Source organism: Nicotiana attenuata, chromosome 3 (genome assembly GCF_001879085.1).
Source record: "Nicotiana attenuata strain UT chromosome 3, NIATTr2, whole genome shotgun sequence".
Lineage (NCBI taxonomy): Eukaryota > Viridiplantae > Streptophyta > Magnoliopsida > Solanales > Solanaceae > Nicotiana > Nicotiana attenuata.
Genome location: NC_031991.1, coordinates 6991020 through 7006854, shown reverse-complemented (window position 1 = coordinate 7006854; position 15835 = coordinate 6991020). Strand labels below are relative to the sequence as shown.

The window sequence follows — 15835 nt, the reverse complement described above, 5'->3', positions numbered from 1 at the left end:
GGGGGGGGGAATTATCTTCTCTAGTTCTCTTTCTGCGCTTGTGCCCATCATGCGATAAATGGAGGAGGGGCAGTACCTATAGTCCCTACAAATTGAGTCAGCAACAGAGAAGAGCCAACCATTGAAGATAAGCAAAGCCGCTATGCGAAAACCAAATCGGACACGTGTCAACCTGATATTTCATTCTTGATTTTCCTCCAAAATAACAGTCTTTTGGTTCTTCTTGTCTTGGAAGTCTCAAAAGCTAAAGAGGGTAGTTGAAATTTAAACTCCTGTGCTTTCAAATTGACAAAGCACCAAACTTTCTCCTCCTCAATTCCCAAAATTTCAGTTTGCTGCAAGAGAAAAAAAGAAGGAAATTTCAATGGCAACAACTGCTTCTTGTGTGGGTTCATCAACTCTGTTACAATCCCAAATTAATGGATTTGGCGGGAGTGTTAAGCTTCAGAAGCCCAATTCACTCACTTTCACCAGGTTTTTTCTTCTTTTTCAAATAAATTTTAAGTCTTTATATTCTTTATTACCCAATTCGTTTGCTTGTAATCTTTGTACTTAAAGTTAATGTTGGAAAGAAAACTTGATTACTAGTCTGCTGCGGAAAGTCTTGAATCAGTCAATTCCACATTAAAATTTCACCTTGATGTTTTGGGTGTTCCTTTTGGTTCTGTTGTGATATTCTCATCCTTACTGATAAAGTAGACCTAATTTGACTTGGCAATCATTAGAGTAAAATGTTTGAGGAGATTATCAAATTAAGTTTGTTTGTTTCTTTAAAAAAAAACTGGTACATTATCCAGTTAAGTTTGAGATAGTATTAGGCAGTACTAACTTATGATTATTTGAATTGTTAGAGGGAAGTGGTTAATATTTTCTGATGGTCTGAAAAGGGAAAGAAGGTCAAGTTTATTGGCATAGAAGGAATTGAATGTGTTTATCAGGGATACAGGGCCCTTGGAATTTTATTGGTCTGGAAGTAAAGGAAATGATTCATGAAAGTTGGTAAAGCCCAGAGTTCCGTTCAAGGCTGAAAAAAAAGGCTTTCTTGCTCTGGGGTTTCAGATATGTAATGTAGAGGACGATAAAGATATTCCAGGTCTCTCTTATGTTTGTGAATATGCCTTGCTGAGCTTAAACCAGTAAGGTTCTAATAAAGCCTGATGGAAGTGTTTCAATGTCATTTCTATTTGAAATTTGTTTCCTCTGTGCATGGTAAGCAAATGGTCTTGAAGAGTCAATATTATAAGCTGGATAATATGCAATTCATGTTCTCTTTAGCATTGTTTCTGATCGGTGTGCTTGTGTTGCCCTTCTTTTATCTTTCCTGAGCCGCCGAGAGTCTACCGGAAACAGCCTCTCTTTAGCATTGCCTGTGGCGGCAATTTAGAATCTAACAGCATCAACAGACCACCCTCTTCAATTGGCTATTGAGTGATAATGTAAAGCCATTTGGAAATGCTTCTTGGCATTGTCAAGTTCTTTTGGCATTCTAATATTCTTGCTCAAGTCACTGTGACTTGTATGTTTTTCAACAAGCACCAATTAACTTGAATTGATTTCAGTTTCCATTAGCTCTTTATCTCTCTGATGATATTATGCTCAGTTGGTGATGCAAATTTACTTATGTAGTTGTAAAAATAAGTGTTTTAAAAGGCGTTTTGTTGGCGAGCCCCGGGCCGAGCCCTGGGGTGAGATATACCAAAAACGCACCGAGGCATACTAATGGGGCGTAAGTATCATGGGGTGGAAGCCCTGATATTCCAAGCATTCGCTTAGGCTTAAGTCTCAATGTTCTGGGCGTCGTTTGGGGCGTAAGCCCCGAGAGCTTTTTCAAATTTGCGCCAAAATTGCTCGATAAATCTTTTTTTAAACTTAAGCATACGAAAATGTAGTAACTTATCAAACTAAAAATCTCAAATTATTACTCTACTTACATGCTTGCAATTTCCTTTTTTATGCTTCATTTTCTTCTTATTCCTGTTTTTTTTTTTTTTTGCATTCTTTAATTTCTTCTTTTCAAGTTAATTATCGGATTTAGAATTTTTTTTTTGGTATCGCTCTAGTTTAGATATTGATTTGATGACTCTATTCTGACTATTTGTATTTTACAATGATATTTGTAATTTGTTATCTAGTTTTAGGTTTTTAAACAGTATCTTTATTTTATTAAGCATCGTTTTTATTCTTTGAATTATCAGGAACTAGAATATCATTTTTATAAACCTAAGTATGTTCGATCATAGTCATGTTAATTATAGGTGTAAACTCTAATGCATCTTTACGTCTTTCTTTTTCAAGTAAAAAAAATTCTTTTGTATGGTTCATGCACATGTTAGCGTTTTTATAATAAATATATATATATTCTTGATTTTTACAATTTTAATGTATTTTTTATATAGTTATTTTATTAATTTATAAAGTTCTAAAAATTAAATACTCATGGGGCTTACGCCCTGGCTTTCGTCTCGCCCCGTGTTAGATAAAACGCCTCGTCTGTCGCCCACGCCTTTTAAAGCATTGGTAAAAATGAGCCAATTTCTTGCAATACCAGCTGCCTTTATGCATCTTTTTTCTTTTTGGAGACGAGCCATTTGTTTTCTTTTCCTGCTAACAACTGGATGTTCCTCTCTTACTTTATAGGAAGTCATCTAGTTTTTCCTTCTCTTTCTGCAACTATGCCCCTTACAATAGCGTCACAATCTGTCCAAATATTATTGCTCCTAATATTTGTTTATAAATGCAGGAGGAGAGTTCAAACAGTGGTGAAGGCTTCTTCTCGGGTGGATAAGTTTTCGAAAAGCGATATTATTGTTTCTCCATCCATCCTTTCTGCTAACTTTTCTAAATTAGGAGAGCAGGTTTGTTGTCATATGAATCCCTTGCTCTATCATTTTTATATCGAACTTATAAAGGTCTAGTTTTGTTTGAAAACAAGATATGAGGAAATTTGCTATTACATTAAAAGTTTGATATGTTGAGTAAACACATTTTGCCTTCCTACTTTTAGGTCAAGTTCTTTTATGAATTTCATCTTCTTTTTTTGTGATTTCTCGTAAAAATGGCTCTTAAGTTGGTTAATGTGTCTTTCATGCATTTAGGTAAAAGCAGTTGAGCAGGCAGGCTGCGACTGGATTCATGTAGATGTGATGGATGGTCGATTTGTTCCAAATATAACTATTGGACCCCTTGTAGTTGATTCCTTGCGCCCTATCACTGATCTTCCATTGGATGTGCATCTGGTATTTTCCATTTTTCATGTGGTAAAACTATTTTCAGGTCTATAGGCATGAGAACGCTTTTGCTAATGTTCAATTTCAACGGACCATTGCAGATGATTGTCGAACCTGACCAGAGAGTACCTGATTTCATAAAAGCAGGTGCTGATATCATCAGTGTTCACTGTGAGCAATCTTCTACCATCCACTTGCATCGTACAATAAATCAGGTAAGAATTTCTCTTTCTTGCTTTCTTTCTGTTGTTCCTGTACTTACAATATATACAAGGAGTCTTAAAAAAAATCTTGTCAACAATGTTTTCAAAAGTGTTGGTGTACTGCAACCAGAGGAATTCCTCTTCATCCCGACTTTTTTGGATTACATAATAGGTTAGCGCATGAAAAATATATTTTTGGATCAAATACAAACAGTAAAGGGCTTTTAGCTGTTCTCATATACAAATATTATGAAGGTATAAGTGCACAGTATGAAATTCAGATTAAGCTATCTTAGTGGTATTGATGCATGGCTTTTCTTTGGCTGCTGCAGCTAGTTGTGTGAGCCTCAAGATAACTGCTAAAAGTGATCTCTTAAATAAAGAATTGCATTGTTGTTTCTATGAAATTTTCTGCATTTTTCGGTAGGAGCAACCTACAAATTTGCTAAAGCTTTCCTTGGGTGGGATTAGGCCTACCAACTGCCTTACTCTTAGTAAAAGTTTTGTACGTGGGACTTGTTCAGTGTCGTTGTCAATCTTCTGAAATTTTGGCATCAATTATCTAAAACAATTTACTCTTGGTTCTGTTATCCTTCAGACCTATGAATGCTCAAAGGCATGCTTGTTTTTGTCAAAATACTAGTTTCCTTTTTGTCAATAGTGACTATCTCATCATAGGAATTAGATTGCAAACCTCTTCTCTTAAGTTAAGATTGTTAGGAATGTGATACATAAGTGCAGATGTAACAGAATGACCACCAGTCTAAAGTTTTCACTTAGTATAAATTTTCGATTGTGAGATCAATCCATGATTCTTGGTGTCTTTTATCAGAAGTCTAAGTGCTGGTGTTTTTCATTTACCTTTATTGCATGCTTTTCTTTTAGGATATAAGTTAAAAATAACTTGCTGGAGTAACTGACTAATTATTCGTGATATTTATTACTTTTCTTGTAGATAATGTCTCTCTTGAACAATTTTTCATGACACAACGCATCCAAACTCACATCATAGGGATTAGAAAAAGAAAATGTAGAGTGCTAGTTTTTCTTATATCGAATACTTATTTATTTAGAGTTCCATTCTTTACTTTTTCTGATTACCTTCTACATTAGATCTACTTTTTCTATTTAAAATGAACTATCCCTTCTAGAAAAAATGTATAGGATTATAGTTAGGTGTTTCATGATATTGAAAATGGCGTACTGTAATTTGTAATTGTGGGAGCCATATATGTGATATAGGAATTCAGCTGGTGATATTTTAGAATATTATGATTTTGTTACCCAAAGATAGTTCTAACTTCATGGTTAGCTTCTTGTGTTTTTCCTCTGTCTTATCCATTATTCACATTATTTAAGTTTTTCTTGACCACCTTCATAATTGTTTCTGGTTCAGATTAAAAGTTTGGGAGCTAAAGCTGGGGTTGTCCTCAATCCTGGAACCCCTTTAACCGCAATTGAATATGTTCTTGATGGTAAGATATTGCTTCTTAAGACAATTTTTCAGAGATGACTACTCTTAGTATATTTCCTATTATTTTTGTGCTTCAACTTTCTTTTTTAATACTGGTTATGTGAGAGTCAATAGTGAAAATGGGAATCTTTGGAAATGTACTCCTCTAAATAGGTAAGATAGATAGGGTATCTTTCAAAGTTGGCTTTGTATGGTAGAAAAGCATGTAAATGCACCTTAGATCCTGCTAGTTAAAGCATTAGGCTTACCTATGCTGAATATACTGTACAATGTTGCAATAAGATTGGTGAATGAAGCGAAAACTTGGAAAGTGTGCCTTTGAAGCGTGCAACAGGGAAACCTGAGCTTAGAGATGCTGATTCGAAAAGCAAGGTGTTAGAGTCCCGCATTAGTTGAGAGTGTGTGTTGCTGTCCCTTCATTTGGTCTTTCGAAATCCTCCCTCATGAGCTAGCTTTTGGTATTAAGTTAGGCTCAAGGTATATTATTCTTAATATGCTATTATAGAACCGATCTTTATTCTTGGTTTGCCCAATGTTGGGCTCCTGTTTTATGTTGTCGATGCTCCATATGTCAGTTCTGGCTCCTGGCCTTTTGGGCGGGGTGGCGGTGGGGGTGTTGTACCAATGATCTTCCAGTCTATAACCTGTATGCTGCCTCTAGAAGGCTAGGTCAGGTAAGGCATTAAACATTGGATCCAAAGTGATAAATTGCTTATGTCTTTTATTTTTATTTGTGCTACAGCTGTTGATCTGGTGCTGATAATGTCTGTAAACCCTGGATTTGGGGGACAGAGCTTCATTGAAAGTCAGGTCAAGAAAATCTCAGACTTGAGAAAAATCTGCGCAGAGAGGGTAATTCTTTTACCCTTTTTTCAGTCTATGCAAAGTGCAAACTATGCAATGCAATGACATGCCTATGTTAACTTTGCAGGGACTAAACCCTTGGATTGAAGTTGACGGTGGTGTTGGTCCCAAAAATGCTTACAAGGTGATTGATGCTTTCCCATGATTATAACTCCTCTCCCAACTAGCTTGTCACTTGACCCTCATTAAATCTTAAAAAATTTATTTTCATCTTATATATTGGAATAAGTCATGTGAAGACTGGATAAATCTTACCTGCAGCATTTCAAGTGGTGTGCAAATGTTACTACTTGATTTGTACCTTGTGAATTCGAATCTTTTCTAAATTGTTCTGATATTTTATCAGATTTCATGGAGCACAGCCTTATCTTTCTCCATATCTTGCCATTTATTTTGGCAAACATGTTTATATTGTAAAGAAGAGTAACCTACTTCTCAAATTATAGAGAATTGTATGTGATGATGACAAAGAGAACATGTGCATCAAAGCAACCAACCCTTGATCCATACCTTGACCATAAACAACCTGCAGCAACTGACATATGAGAATACAATTTAATAATCATTTTTCGTTGCAGGTCATTGAAGCTGGAGCCAATGCTTTGGTAGCTGGTTCTGCCGTCTTTGGAGCTCCTGATTATGCTGAAGGCAAGGATATAACGACTCTTTATTTTGCCTTACTGAGAGACCCTGAACTTGATTATAACTTAATAAACTTAGATCTCACATGTTATGTAAACATGTTGCAGCTATTAAAGGAATCAAGACAAGCAAAAGGCCTGAAGCAGTTGCTGTATGAAGTTTCTGCCTACTTGGTTCAAGTCGTCATAACTGTTAATACGGAGTTGTTCTGTGTATGTTCATCGTCAATTTCTGATTTTTCTTCTTTATCTTTTTCAGCCAAAAGATTATTATTTTTATTTACATTATCATATCTTTATTAACATTTGTGAACAGTAGAGGGAGCCATCTTTAAGGTTGACCTTGATATCTTTGTATACATTGCACATACGAAAGTTCGTGCTGTATGTATATAAAGTGGGAGAGAAATACCCGATAACTAGATTCAATTTTTTGTCATCGTTTTAATCAATAGACCTTTCTTTTACTGTGTTTTATGAGGCTGAGACAAGATTGGTAGGATGGAAGTGTAGATCTACTAGGTCTTTATAAATGAATTGCACTTTCATCGTTTAGCTCCTTACATTTCTGTGGAGTCCTCACATTAGCTTTATTTGCATTTGACACAGATGACAGCGCGAATCCTAGCTGCAGAACAAGAATAGTTGCGAGGCTGCGGCATGGTTCGCTCTATACTCGACACAATAGGAAAAATAAAATAGCCAATCTCAGAGGTTTTGTGTAATACAATATGTTGTGCAACTTATCTTGCATAGGGAACAAGATAATTCTACACTGAATATCCAATTATTTCCAAATCATTGGATATTTTATTGAAGTTTATGAGTTGATGTCAAGTTCCAAACTAAAGGCCCTTCCCCTCGGGCGGAAAAATAGAGAAGGAAATGAAGGAATAAATGGTTGCAACCCTATTCCGTTGCGCTTTAGTCCCAATATTCACATTCCAAATTCACCAAATTCTTCTATTTTAAGACGTTGCATACCAAGGGTATTAACAAAGATGATCTAGGAAACTTGGTAGCCTAGTTGGTTGGCTTCCTGCACTTGCAACTTATTGGTGAGGTTCGATATTCCACCTTGTAATCTTTTCTCCATATGTAAAAAAAATAAAAAAAATAAAAGAACACAAGATAATCTCACTGCAAATGCAGCGAGGGAAATTGTCTTTAGCAATCCATCAGATGATTATGTAGAATTACAACGAATTGATGATACAGATAGTGCTACAAAAATTCATAAATCGTACAAGCTAAAATGAAATGTTGCCTGGAGTGAGAAAACTCGAATCTTGACTGCCAAACTTTAAACTACAATTGGCATTCATTACCAAGATATAAATATAGAACCACAAAAATGGAAGGCCTACTTATTAAAGGAATTTGAGAAAAGAAAAGTTCAAAAAAAAAAAAAAAATAGAATACACGTAAAAAAGCGAACATGGGGAACATCACCATGAGAAAGGACTCGCTCCTAACAAGAAAATCTCATTTTCTATGTTCTTGATCCATTGACACACTCGATTGCAAGTTTTTATAGCTAGAGCCTGCAAGGTGGAATCTTACCAAACGTCAAGAAGCAGAAAGAACACATGTAAAGAGAACAGTTCTTACATTTCAAAAGAATTGGCACAAGAAATTGATAGGGTCACTTATGGTTGAACAACCCTAGATGTCAAGCACATTGGCGAAGCTTAAACTAACAAGACACATTGAAATCTGGAAAGACAAAATCAGCTTTGACGTATTTATCAGCATTTCAGTACACAAAAAACTGTAGATAAGACAGATGCCAGTTACTACATAACATCTCTAATAATAGCTCTTTGACAATGATGCCTAAGAAGTAAGTCAACATATATCTAGGGTTGGCAGGATAAGATCACCTCGGAGTTAAGGTACACATTGGGGTAGATTCTTCAATTCAGCAAATAATCATGTCAAAGTGACATTTTGATTTTAATCATTAGGGCTAAAGACCTTGTGGTATATTGAATTAAACTTGTTATCTTCCTGTTGTATATGGTAACAAACTGTAGGGGGCCATGCACAAATCTCATGTGGCGCTGTAAGTGGTAACCAGCTTACCACAGTACAGAACAAAAGTGAACTAAGGTCTGGTAAATCTCCTGCATGTTTGAATCGGCACAGTTTCAATACCTAAACTGGCCCATGAATTCCTCCACCAAAGATAAAATGGAGTCGTCTCAAGCTCATATAACACCATTAAAATGATTGGTGGAAAGACTATAAATAAAAGTGACATTCAAGATATCACTTGGACAAACAACAGGTTAGAAGAAAAAGTAATTAATAAAACCTTGTCTGCCAGGGGATCAAATGCTGCATAAAGTTCGAAATCCTGAGTAACCCAGCACAGCAGAACTGCAAGATAAGGTAAGGAAGTCAATTCAAGAGGAACTAAACTATTATCATGGGAGAAAATTTTGAGAGTTGTTCTGTTCTACGTTTCTAATTTCCCCTGCCAGAATTCAGTAACTACTTAAAAAAAGAAAGAAAGAATTAAAGGTCAATACTGGAAAGCAAAGAGGCTTGGTACCAATTCACTACTACGTATATCCTTAACTAAAAAAATCCACTTGAAATCATTGCCTGCAAACTTGCAAGGGATCACACATTTTTGGCAATTACAACTCACTAGATTTTTTCTTCTTGCTCATGAATAACAAGAATAACAGCAACCATGAAGAACAATAAAAATGAATAGGAGAATGCATCCGTTTTCTTTTTCCTTCTTTTTTAAAATCTGTTACCCAACAACTCTCAGTGTCTACCCAAGGAGAACTTCTCCATCCCAACCTCAAAGCTTAGATAAAAAATTAACCTGCTCTATGGTACTATGAAAGCAGAAAGAGTCATAGATAGGTTCTGTTGACTTATTTTAAGTTTGAAAGAAAAATAAATTCACAATATGTAGATCGGATTATCCATGCAACTTGGACCTCCATCGACTAAATCTATAAATAGAAAGGTTTTAGCGCTTGAAGAGCTTTGCATATAAATAACACCCAAGAACGTACCATAATTTTCATCCCTTCTGAACTGAGTTTTGTGAGGTCCAACTCCTTTATCATGCATGGATGCATAAAGCTTCTGGTAAGCTCTATACAACCTGCAATAGAAGATCTCATCTCACAGTTAAAAGAAAAGAAAAAAAGACAAAAGTATTGTTTGTTATGACAGCATTGATTTTGCAGTAATACCTTTTCTGCTGTTGTCTATTATTTACTGGCGAGGAAAACTCGGATGAGACATACTGGTCAAGATAAATACTTCGATACATAAAATGCCAAAGTCCAGCAGGACCACCAACACCTATGAATGCTTCAGAAAATCTGTCTGATGACTCTCTATTATGTCCAGGCTGACCCAGATGAGGGGAGACTGCTCCGGCCTGAGAACCATGATCAGTAGGTAAATCCTCAACGCGCATGCCACCATCAACCATGGATCTTTGAGCTTCACCAAGTACATTGGACTCCAGAAGTACCTCTTCAATACGAACCCTACAAGATAGATTATAACAAGCTAATGCCTCTTGACAGAATTTAAGAATAGACATACACTGGAAATTGCAGTGGCTAATATTTCCCATGGTTCAGATCTAATGGAAACAAAAGCAAAATTCTCAGCTTTGAGTACTAGAACCAAATTTACTTGAAAAATAAGAAGAGAAAAGGCATTATTTACCTGCAATCTTTAAGATGATAAAAGGCATCTGAACTTGTAGTAAGCAATATTAAATATGTGTCAACCTGTAATATACAGCACCGAATTTGGGTAATTTGCTATGAATAACAATAGCATAAATGGAAAACTTATGTGTCAACCTGTAATATACAGCACCGAATTTGGGTAATTTGCTATGAATAACAATAGCATAAATGGAAAACTTTGGAAACACCAAAATCCTATAATTCTTGTAAGGCGGCCAACTACTACCATTCAAAAAGAGATTCAACTTAAAATCTTTCATCAATAGATACTTCCTCTATACTAAGCTGGCGGTCTTACTTTGCATTGCACGGAATAAGAGAGTTGAGATTTACAGTTGTTTAAGAAAAGCAGCCAAATATTAAAGTAAATAAAATCTTTTGACAAATTTGAATTTTCTAAATATGTATCTGATGTCTGTAGTACATATTCAAAAAGTAATAAATTAATCCCTTTGAAGGAAAGTTAACAACATTTTGGGAGGAGGGAACTATTAAAGAATAATTCTACACCTGCCCAACTTACATCGAGGTACTGCACATAAGCATGTAGAAATGCCATGGGGTTGTATCTTGGTAAGCAAATCGGTGAGAAGGATTCTGATGTCCTGCATGACATTAATGAGTATGTTATCGTATAGCCTCCAGGAAATTAGATAGTATAAATGGAATACAGACCTTAAGTGGGCCGTAACATATGCTCTTAATTTCTTTATTTTAATTTTTTCTGTGGAAGAAACCCCACCCCCACATTCTCTCTGCCCAAAAGTCGTCAATGGTCCTTTCCCAGTTTTCTTTCTTGGTGGTCGGAACCCCAATCAAGATTGGAGGTAGAGGGTCCTTTTCACCAGGCATAGCTCAGTTAAAATATATAATCACTCAGTCATCAATATACATTATATTGTTACGTAACATGTGACCAATAGTCCACAGTCAATAAGGGCGCACAAAAAAGTCAAAGACAATCAAAGCAAGAATGAGGAGCAAGCATTAGGAAGTAGGAACATCAACTACACAGATAGAAGAAACGAATTTGAATGCACTGTCATGATGATAAACAAATCCTAGCCAAGCCAAAGCTACAAGCTGCCTCTGGACACGAGACAAATGTCCAAGAGAGAATCTATAGGTACAGAGTCATTAGACCAAATTAATGGGTACTCGTACACATAACAACAACTACTATTGCGCCTCAGTCCCAAACAAGTTGGGTCGGCTATATGAACCCTCACTGACCATGATCCCCATTTAAATTCTTCTCAAGCCAAAAATAAAAAGTGAAAATTCCCACACCAACCCCAGATCATTCGACTGCCAGATCAAATGTTTTGGAGCCTCAAGAAAAAGTAAGGTGATCCTTTGTTGCGGAAACAACTTGACTAAAGCACGTGGAAACCTAAGTGAATGAGATCTAGTAAAATATGATATGTAACAATTAGCATAAGTGACCTAATTACATGAAAAAACAGAATCATTTTAATAATGGTAAATTTCATAATGGTAAAACGCTACGGCAGGATCCTCCCAAGAATGCAAGGACAAATACTAAAATTAGCATGGCCATTCACAGTAACATCTGTATCCCCAAAGCCAAACCTGCCTCGATAACTGACCACATTGAGCAACCTTGCCCAATCATTCATTCAGAAAGGTCAGCAAATTCAGTAGAACTTGCATATGCACGTGTAACATGAATTTATGAATCATCTCCAAACATTTCCACCAGGTACACAAGGAAATAGCCCAAGCAAGAATCAAAAGTTAGTAGAACTTGCCTAAATGATTCAGAAGACATAACAAAGTTGGAGAGCAATAGCATATCATCAGGGTGAAGTGATGCTTTCTGTGCACCAACAAGACTGATAACCTGCAAATCAACTTTAAACAGGATGTTTTACACAATACAGTAAACTGAGACCTATGTGCCTCCGAAATGTGCAATTTGAAAGAAGAATAAGAAATAGAAACAAGACCTTGTGTTTACACATTAATATGGCAAACAAGACCCCAGAGTCAGCTACATCTTGCAAGATGGCACCAGCAGCTTGCCTTGTCGCATAAGCAAGAGGAAGACATGTGTAAGCATGGAGAAAACTAGCTGGGTTCCTGGAATCCAAATAAGCACACTTAATATATTAGTATAGGTAATGATATCATTAGCATAGGTAGGAACAGTTTATATTAAGAACCAAGTAAAATAGTTTGCAATCAAATCATCAGCAAGGTGTTTCTGAACAACATATTCTGAAAATTCAACCAACAAGCTTCCCAAGACTTTTTTCCGCTTGAAAGAAAGTCCAGACTGCATCTTACACTTGAGCAGAACCTTTTGAAAGGAGTTGCAAATAGTAAAAATGCCTACATCATCAAAATATGGTAAAGAAGCATCCTTTTATAGTTATTTTTGGGATAAGTTGAAAAAAAAAATTAAGTTGAAAAAAGAAATTAAGTTGAAAAGAAAAGAAAAAAAAAAGACAATAAAGCCAAGGAAGATAAAAGATTAAATCAACTGTAAGGTAAAGACCAAGTCTAATATGCAGCATATTCAGTGAAAGAAAACAATTTTATCGGGAAACACTTCTGTACCCCCCCCCCCCCCCCTCGCTAAGGTCAATTTTATCGGGAAGCACATTAACATCTACTATATTCAACAAGTAGTAGCTAGAAAGGAGAGAAAAATATTCTTTCCAATAGTTTAAGAAACATTGGTCCTAGTTGTGCCTGAAAGCTAGAATTGATAATACAGGAACTCAGTAGAGATGGAACAGGACTTCTGCAATATATAGCATTCTTATGCTTTTCCTTTTCGACAAATATGTTACATATATTCTTGTGACCATCTTCTCCATAACTTGTAAGCATGAATTTTGCATCTTATTTTGTACTTATTGCATCTTCTTGATGCCAATAATGAAACAAATTACTTCATCAAAAAGAAAATAAAAGGTACCATGATGAAGATTAGCATACAGGCTGAGAGAGAGAGAGAGAGAGAGAGAGAGAGAGAGAGAGAGAGAGAGAGAGAGAGGAGGGAGTGAGAGCATAGCACAAACCAACTGAACGAATGAATTAGAGAAGAGAAGACNTTGAGTTAAAAGGATCCAGTCTTAACGGTCTGGTTTCGTGCAAATGGGATTCAGAGAGTTCTTGATGGTTTCTACCACGGTTAGGGATGTATATTTTCTACTGGCATGAGGAGCAAGTGATGTATATTGATTTTCATCTAGATGGGATCAAATAGAAAGTTCTTGGCTAGTTGAGTACGTAGTTTCTTGTAGCTCGAAAAGGATTTTAATGTTCTCATGTTTATCATAGGATGGCATGGTATGTACTGTTACGTCGGTTCGCTTCTTCTTTGCCTTAGGTTTATTCTTTTATTCTGATCGTTGTCTTTGCTTTGCAGTCTTATCTGTTGGAGGTGGAGAGCATCCGTCGAGCCCAGGTCCGCTCGGGGATATTTTTGCGGGCGCTGGAGAAGTATCGCCGCTACCGAGATCAGTGCCGAGAGTTGCGGGGGCGCTTGAGGAATGATCCTCGTAGCCGGGCCTTGGTCGAAGAGCTGGCGAGACGGGAGGTTCAGATGCAGCAAGCACTTGATAGGACGAGTGCTCTCGAGGAGCAGCTCCGCCGAAAGGATGAGGAGCTCGAGGCGGTAAAGAGGGCTGCAACTGAGTGCGAGCTCCGGGGCCAGGCGAAGGCGGCGGAGGTCACTGCGGCATGGAGCGGGAAAGTGACCGCGTTGGAGGATGAAGTCGCGGCATTGAAGCTTCAAGTGAGGGATGCCTCGTCGAGGGTCGGGGCGTTGAAGGAAGCTATCCGCGTGCACGAATCCCAACGGACGTTGGAAAGGGATGCTGCGGCCTTTAGAAAAGCAAGTCTCGAGGAGCGGATTGGTGTTTTTGAGCAGGACGCCCAGGTCATGGCGGACCGAATCACAGCCTTGGAAGAAGAGAATCAGCGGCTACGGGATCAAGCCGCTTCTTCCAGCCAGGCTCGAGAACTTTGGGTCTTTGCCGAGGCCCAACGTGATGTATATAAGAGTCTGTGGGAGGCTGGCGTCGTGACCGAAGCTGCTTTCGAGGGGGCGCGTCAGAAGGCTCGTGAGGCCCGTGCCGACTGCAGTTTTGACGCGGCAACGCCTGAGGCTGACGCTGGTGAAGACGGTGGCGCAGACTGCACCGAGTAACAAGGATACTTATTTTTTCTTGTCTTGTTCGCCGCTTGGCGTTTAGTTGTTTCTTGTTTTTTTTTTTTATTTCTTGTATTGATCGGCCTTGGCCGGGTGTAAGCGGGGATGACCCGCAATTTGACTTTGTAAATATATAAATTTTCTTTTCTATTGCCTGCCTTGTGCTTGTTTTGTGTCACTGTTTTTCTTTCGTTCTTTAGCGTTTTTGTTGAGCTTTATGTTGAACGTCGGCGTTGACGGCCCTAGTCGAATTTAGATCGACGACTTTAGTCGTGATAGAATCGACGGCCTTAGCCATGAAGGCAACTTCGAGTATCGTCAGATCGTTTACCCACCGCAGTCAAACCTAGGTCGACCGTTGGCGGCGATGGCCTTAGCCATAATATAGTTGATGGCCTTGCTTTTTCAACTTGGTGCGGGCGAGTCTTAGCTGTTATTTGGCGATAGCGGCGCTTAGCCTTAGTCCCAGTTCGGACGCGGTCGAACTACCGGTCGTGATAGTAAAAATAAATGCGGCCTCGTAGTTTGACCGAGGCCGAACTTTATGTGGCACGAATCTTAATACGAGTTGGGAGAACTTACCTGAATGGTGAGGGTGTTTATCCTGCGCTTCGATTTGTTGGAGGTCGGGCTTTGCTTTCACAGATGAAGGCGTTTGGCCCGAGTCTCGGTTCAACTGTGGTTGAACTTGCTAAAGTTGAGGGTGAAGGCGTCTACCCTTGTAGTTCGAGCGAGGTCGAGCTCGTTGGATTTAATGACGAAGGCACATAGCCTGAGTCCCAGTTCGACTGTTGTTGGACTTTGTTAAATTTAGTGGCGAGAGTGCGTAGCCTGTCTTGGTTCAACCGTAATTGAACTCTTTGTGAAGGCGCACAGCCTGACTTGGTTCAACCGTAGTTGAACTTGTTGGCGGAGGCACGTAGCCTGAGTCCTGGTTCAACCGTAGTTGAACTTGTTTGTGAAGGCGCATAGCCTGACTTGGTTCAACCGTAGTTGAATTTGTTGGCGAAGGCGCGTAGCCTGAGTCCCGGTTCAACCGTAGTTGAACTTGTTTGTGAAGGCGCATAGCCTGACTTGGTTCAACCGTAGTTGAATTTGTTGGCGAAGGCGCGTAGCCTGAGTCCCGGTTCAACCGTAGTTGAACTTGTTTGTGAAGGCGCATAGCCTGACTTGGTTCAACCGTAGTTGAATTTGTTGGCGAAGGCGCGTAGCCCGAGTCCCGGTTCAACCGTAGTTGAACTTGTTTGTGAAGGCGCATAGCCTGACTTGGTTCAACCGTAGTTGAATTTGTTGGCGAAGGCGCGTAGCCTGAGTCCCGGTTCAACCGACTTCGCGTAGCCTGAGTCCCGGTTCAACCGTAGTTGAACTTGTTTGTGAAGGCGCATAGCCTGACTTGGTTCAACCGTAGTTGAATTTGTTGGCGAAGGGTTCAACCGTAGTTGAACTTGTTTGTGAAGGCGCATAGCCTGACTTGGTTCAACCGTAGTTGAATTTGTTGGCGAAGGC

The 15835-nt window shown here is 38.4% G+C and overlaps 2 protein-coding genes across 3 annotated transcripts in view; one reads left to right on the top strand and one right to left on the bottom strand.

The window, feature by feature from the left end:
• Positions 81–7329, top strand: LOC109223262 (ribulose-phosphate 3-epimerase, chloroplastic). 2 transcript variants are annotated; one of them, XR_002067541.1, is made up of 10 exons: positions 82–474; positions 2741–2855; positions 3096–3236; positions 3329–3442; positions 4827–4905; positions 5647–5756; positions 5836–5892; positions 6347–6416; positions 6518–6622; positions 7019–7329. XR_002067541.1 is itself a non-coding variant. In XM_019387502.1 (9 exons), exons 1-9 carry the CDS (start codon positions 365–367, stop codon positions 6565–6567), a joined length of 846 nt encoding a protein of 281 aa, XP_019243047.1. In that variant the 5' UTR covers positions 81–364; the 3' UTR covers positions 6568–6884. The 2 variants fall into 2 exon arrangements, 1 of the variants encoding a protein (XP_019243047.1); XM_019387502.1 differs by lacking the exon at positions 7019–7329 and having other exon boundaries at positions 81–474; positions 6518–6884.
• The window catches only part of LOC109224155 (vacuolar fusion protein MON1 homolog A-like), a 10002-nt gene continuing 1708 nt past the window's right edge, over positions 7542–15835 (bottom strand). Inside the window, exons 3-11 of the mRNA XM_019388741.1 lie at positions 13194–13223; positions 12114–12246; positions 11916–12007; positions 10667–10748; positions 10118–10182; positions 9631–9933; positions 9448–9539; positions 8727–8791; positions 7542–7953 (exon numbers count right to left, since the gene is read on the bottom strand). Of these exons, the coding sequence (XP_019244286.1) occupies positions 7858–7953; positions 8727–8791; positions 9448–9539; positions 9631–9933; positions 10118–10182; positions 10667–10748; positions 11916–12007; positions 12114–12246; positions 13194–13223 (958 nt within the window). The 3' untranslated portion in view covers positions 7542–7857. The remainder of the gene's footprint in view (positions 7954–8726; positions 8792–9447; positions 9540–9630; positions 9934–10117; positions 10183–10666; positions 10749–11915; positions 12008–12113; positions 12247–13193; positions 13224–15835) is intronic.